Genomic DNA, 5,643 nt, shown 5'->3' on the forward strand with positions numbered 1-5,643 from the left:
CTACATTTCTACACATGTATGGTTTGTTTGCTTTTTTGTTTAAAGACAAGTTCATGTTAAAAACTCTTGCTGTTTTACTTGAGTTGAATCATAACTGAACTTTCACAAGGCAGTCATGGTACATGGCATCAAGTATTGCAAGGTAAATTAAGGATAGCTAATTGTAATGCATCACATAGCATGCCTGTTAGACCATACACCAAAGTTGGGTAAAAAATAATTTACACAATAAATTACAAAATAATTACCATTATGAACTTGTTTCTATCTAGTAGTCTCTCATAAGCTAGTGACAGGTTTCCTATCATGTAGATTAGAAATAAATTACACTCCATTAGGCCCTCTCAAAGAAAAATATCTGACCTAACAAACAAAAATGCACACAGATACACATGCCCACACCAATTTTCTGCATATCTGTGAAAGTTTTGCTCATTGGGAACTTCAAATGGTACCTTACAATGAAATTTCTATCATTTCAGCTCACCAATGTATAAACATAATTGTTGTGCTTGGCATCTGGAATCAGAGGTGTGAACCAATACATGCACAATGTTTTGCATCCAACTTTCAACCCTCATGTCAAAGGAGTGGTGCTTTACAAGGCACTCAGTTGCTGAGGCTGGGTATATAATGACATCTGCATGTCACTCTGGCAAAAAGGGCAGCACCTTGGGCACCATAAGATGGTACACTTTAGTCCCAGCCTATTGTCACATGTGACTTGGTTGAGCATAATCAGATGCAATCAAAATGCATTGCATGTATGCTTTCTTAACAGCACATGCATGGATGTATGTCAACATCACCCAAGTTGTTTGTGTCCTGCTGGATCAGGATTCCATCACATGATAAGCCATGCATTTGATGTGACAGGGCTAATGTTTTTGCTGGGCCCATAATCCTGAATGGAAAATTATGCTGGAATAGTTGTCGAGCTGGGCAAGTTCACGCCACAAGCATCGCAAATCAGCATCTCACAAAGGTCCAACCAGGTCCCAACACGCAAGAATACGTCGGCAGTGGGGCTGGGCGTTGCCATTGATACATAAATTACAAATGCAGACGGTAAAATGCCAACTCCCGACAGCAAACACCTTAGGCCTACCAAATAAATTGCACAATTGATGACCGTCCTAGGTCACGCAGAACTCGCGACGAATTTAATGGAAACGCAACTCACGGACAGATGCAACCCAGCGCCCGCGCAGTACAGCACTGGATGCTATGATAATCCCAGCGGAGATTCTGGGGTTCTCTAAACAAAGAAGCTGTATGCTCAAGGTTATCGCGATGCGTTGATCACTACCCTAATGATCACTAAATGGCGCATGAGAGACATATGCTCAGAGTCTGATTCGCAAAGACAGCTGGCAGTTTGACTGACGGACGGGGGCGGGGGGCCTACGGAGACCGACGCATACGCATAAGAGTTTTGATCAGCACGCGGGCGTTGAAGGGGTTGGAGGTATGCAAAACTAGACCAAACAGAATGTAACGCCTTTTATAGTGGTGATAAGTTGAAATAATAATATGTTATTCCTGCGTCTGACGAACAATTGCTGCTAATATTCATGTTGTGTCAGAGCATTGTGTAGCACTTCAGTTGTTAAACCGGCCTAGACAACGTGTATGGCGGGCTAACATAGCCTCATTAAACTTTGCTTAGCAGCTTCTTTGAATTTGGAACTACCTGTGCATATACATCCACTCAGCATAATGTTGTCCAATATGTACTTTCAAAGTTAAAAAATACCTAAACATGAATGCTTCCAGGTCATGGCTCTGGACTTGGTGGCTGTGTGGGATGTACCATGCAATGATGGCATCCACCAAATTGAAGTTGAGCATGGTACCATCTCTGGCAAGCGTATCATCAAGGTTGATGGACAAGTAAGCCTTTTTAAATTTCATACAGAGACTGAGCTGTTCTTCTTTATGTGATTGCATTGACAATCCATGCTTCATTGTGCAGCATGGACACAGCATCACTTCCTAAATTGTCTTGAATCCAAACAGATGCGTACCTCTGGTTTTTTTATAATGCTGGTATGACATGATGAAATGGCATGTTGCCATGCATCATGGTCAGACAGGAGATGATGTGGCAGGAAAAAGGGTAGGGTGAGACTGGACATTCTTATGTTCTTGTGACCTGACTAAGAGGTGTGTTGGAACCAGATGTTCACTTGTTCTTGTGGCCTCAGGAGGTGGTGCAGAGGGAGTAGACACTCATGTGTTCTCAAGGCATCAGGAGGTTGTGCAGTGGGGCTGGATGCTCACATGTTCACATGCCTCAGATGGTGTGGCAGGACTGAATGCTGATGTGTTCTCCTGACCTCAGGAGGTGGTGTGGCTGTACTGGATGCTTGTGTGCTTCATAAATGCAGGTGGTGGTGGCGGTGAAGTGGGACTGGATGCTCATGTTTCTCACTACCTCAGGAGGTGGTGTGGCAGAACTGGAGTTCACATGCTCTGCTCACATCAGGAGGTGGTGCAGTGGGACTAGATGTTTGTGTTCTGACCTCAGAATGTAGTGTGGTGGGACTGGACACTCGTGTGTTCTAATGATCTCACGAGGTGGTGCTGCGGGACTGGGTGCTCACGGGTCCTCCTGATCTCAGGTGGTGGTGTGGGATTGGATGCTCACATTTCTCATGACATCAGGAGGCGGTGCTGAAGGACTAGATGCTCATGTGTTCTCCTGACCTGAAGAGGTTGTGCTGTGGGACTGGATGCTCACTTGTTCCCGTGACCTCAGGAGGTGGTGCGCCGGGACTGGATGTTCCGCCTCGTCGGCAGCGAGTCGTTCGAGGTGGGCAAGCAGCGCGTCCGCTGCACCGTCAAAATCGAGCCGTTCGGCGCGTTCGCCTATCAGTACTCCCTCGACGTCGACGGCAAGGCCTTCCGCAACTTCACCCAGCACCAGTCCAAGGTCATGCGCACTTGGCTGGTGAATGCCTCCGAAGGCACATACAGGGTCGTCCTCGGTAAGCAGCGGGGTGAGGTGGCCACACACGGCGCGGCTCCGTGCGGTGTCTTGGGAGGGAACGCTGGGCGGCAACGGCGGCGCAGCACACCTCTGGGCATTCAAAGACATTTTATAGCCTCGTTAGAGAAATTTAAAATAGTGAAATTGCGCAAATGCCGTGCATGTCAGCTGTGCATCTCTAGACCTTGTGACGGGAGTCTCGCTGCCGTCGCCAGTCCGTGTCGATCACCGTGACCGCCAGGGCCAGAACTCACCGTCCGCCGGCGGTATTTCAGAGAAGGGCACGCTGGACGTATGGGTGAACGGACGGAAACTGGAGACAGCGGTAAGCCACTGTATCAGGTGCTGGGCAAAGCGTTCAGCTCGGGTCCGTCACGCACCGGGGCCGTTGTGCACTGGAGCCGTCTCATACGCACTGGGAACGTTTCCCGAGCGCGGGGGGCGTCTTCTGCGAATAGATTTCATGTTTTGACGGTTGTTTGCTGGGCAGTGCTTGTTATGTGTGCCTGGACGCGAAGAGGGCGGGGCACGCCGGCGGACTTTGTGGACAGCTGAGGTCCCAAGTCCGTCCCCTGTGTTATCGACAGCTCGCCGTCTCCCCGGGTGGGTATATCTGCCTCGGCACACCAGACGCGTGGGACGGCCCAAGCGCGGCAGCCGCCGCCAACAGCGCTGTATACCACGAGCGGCCGCCGTCGCCTCCAGCGGTGCCTGACCGATCGCCCGCCGGCAGGGCGAGTTTGTCGACGACGGCACTGAGACCCACTTCGAGGTGGCCAAGCAGCCAGCCTTCATCAGGGCCGTGACGAGCGGCGACAAACGCCAGGGCCTCGTCTACTCGCTGTACGTGCGCGAACAGCTCATCCCTGAGTACAAGGAGAGCATATAGACGAGATGCTGCCGTCGATGACGTCACGGTGACGTCACTGCAACCGGCTGGGCTGGCGTCACTGGATTACCTGCTGCCGGCGGGGCTGGCGTCTGCGAGCGCCGGAGGTAGGGCGTCGGGGCGCCGACACACCACCACGATCGTTCTGTGGCTAGCTCTACGGCCCTGATCGAATCACACGTGTGGCACCGATCTGTCGCACCGATCCTTCGCACCGATCTGTCGCACTGATCCGTTGCACCGATCTGTTGCGCCGATCTGTCGCGTTGTCCGGGCAGTCCGCAGCACCATCAGCGGAGAGTGGTGGGCTGACGGGTCCACAGGCCCGCCAGCGGCCCTCCTCCGCCAGTGCAATGTTTAAGTCGTCCATGGGCGCCTCACCCCCTGTCGGCGTATTCACGAGATCTCAGTAGCTGCGGCTCCACCGTCCGTTCTAGTCAGATTTGAGTGTGTTTGAGCTTGCCGTCGGCGCTGTGCGCGGCCGTGATCTCGGCACATATGCGGCCGCAGACGTGATGTGCGGTGTGGTGGCTGCCGCCATGAGTAGTGTTTGTCACGATCTCCGAACTCCGTCCACGTAGATGTTTACTCCTCGCTTTTGGGAAATAGCTCAATTGGTCGGCAGGCGCCGTCGGGCAGCAGGCGTCGTGTGTTGGCTGGTGTTGCGCCAGCTGTTCGGACGGTGACGCCCATGACAGCGCTGGGCGGGCGTCTGCCCCGCTCTGGACGCCCGGCGCGCTGTCCAGCGGTCTCGCTCCCCGGGCTGCATGGCCTCTGATGGCGGCCTCATACATGGACGACGCGGCTCCATCCCGCAGTTGAGTGCAAACTGGCCGAACGGAATGAGACGCGCGGCTTACGACATTCCATATAATAAGCACCGAAGGATACAAACACCGATTGGCTGAACGCACGATACGTATCCTTGATTTATAAGTTGAATGACTGACATGCTTGCACACACTGCGCCACTCAACACAGGCGGACTGTGATATAGACCGGCTCGGAGCCAGAGATTAGTCGTAAACGGGCTGCGGTACGGAATGCCGGAGCCGTCCGCCCCTAAGCATATCGCGACTCCCTCTCCATAAATATTGTCGACACGGGAGTAAAAAATAACAACGTAAACAATCGCCGAAGTAAATTATGACACCGATGCAACAACAGCTCGTACTCCACCGCCGGAGCCCACCACAATATCGACAACACTCGCTGCTTCCCGCTTCCGTCGTGTTTGGCGCGCGTTCGGAGCCAGCGGCCGCCGCCCGACTGGCGCGAATGGCGTTTGATCACTGGCGCGCGCGGCAGGGCCGCCGCGGAACTCGCGGGAGTCCGGCCAGCGGGATACCCGCTCAGAGTGACATGGAGCCGTAGCTGGTGCTGCGGCCGGGCGGCCGCCTCCTCTGCGAACACGCGCGCCGCTCTGAGACACCGTCCCCGGTCACTGGCCAACCGCACTCGGCCGCTGCAGTGTGCGAAGGACCAGAGGACACCGGACCAGCAGAGGTCCGGCTGCGGCGTCGCATCAGCGGCCGAGACGGTCGGGGCATGCGCAGACTGGGTGCGACAAACGTGCAGTGAGTGTGAGAGGTGCGGACGCTCTCTGGCCTATTTACAGCCGGCTAGCTCTGCGCTGCCTCCGACGTCTCTTATGCTGTCTCGGAATGTGTCTCGCCGGGCAAAGGCCCGGCCCGGCCCGGTCCGCCCCGCCCCGCCCCGCCCGCCCCGCCCCGCCCCGCCCGCCCCACCCGCCCTTGCCACC

The 5,643-nt window shown here is 54.1% G+C and overlaps 1 protein-coding gene across 1 annotated transcript; it reads left to right on the top strand.

The window, feature by feature from the left end:
• Positions 1 to 1,405: 1,405 nt before the first annotated feature.
• On the top strand, positions 1,406 to 4,601 carry LOC119096915 (fas apoptotic inhibitory molecule 1). Its single transcript, XM_037219920.1, has 5 exons — positions 1,406 to 1,468; positions 1,777 to 1,893; positions 2,762 to 2,990; positions 3,268 to 3,317; positions 3,726 to 4,601. The coding sequence occupies exons 2-5, from the start codon at positions 1,780 to 1,782 to the stop codon at positions 3,879 to 3,881; spliced, it is 549 nt and encodes a 182-aa protein (XP_037075815.1). The 5' UTR covers positions 1,406 to 1,468; positions 1,777 to 1,779; the 3' UTR covers positions 3,882 to 4,601.
• The last annotated feature ends 1,042 nt before the right edge of the window (positions 4,602 to 5,643 follow it).

Source organism: Pollicipes pollicipes, unplaced genomic scaffold (assembly GCF_011947565.3).
Source record: "Pollicipes pollicipes isolate AB1234 unplaced genomic scaffold, Ppol_2.1 Scaffold_4295;HRSCAF=5057_pilon_pilon_pilon, whole genome shotgun sequence".
NCBI classification, from domain to species: domain Eukaryota; kingdom Metazoa; phylum Arthropoda; class Thecostraca; order Pollicipedomorpha; family Pollicipedidae; genus Pollicipes; species Pollicipes pollicipes.

Excerpts from the sequence above, each read along its gene's own strand:
- LOC119096915 (XM_037219920.1), top strand. The coding sequence starts at position 1,780 with ATGGCTCTGGACTTGGTGGCTGTGTGGGATGTACCATGCAATGATGGC. Across the intron at positions 1,894-2,761 it reads TCATCAAGGTTGATGGACAA|GAGGTGGTGCGCCGGGACTG; the intron begins GTAAGCCTTTTT and ends CCGTGACCTCAG. Across the intron at positions 3,318-3,725 it reads GACGGAAACTGGAGACAGCG|GGCGAGTTTGTCGACGACGG; the intron begins GTAAGCCACTGT and ends GCCCGCCGGCAG.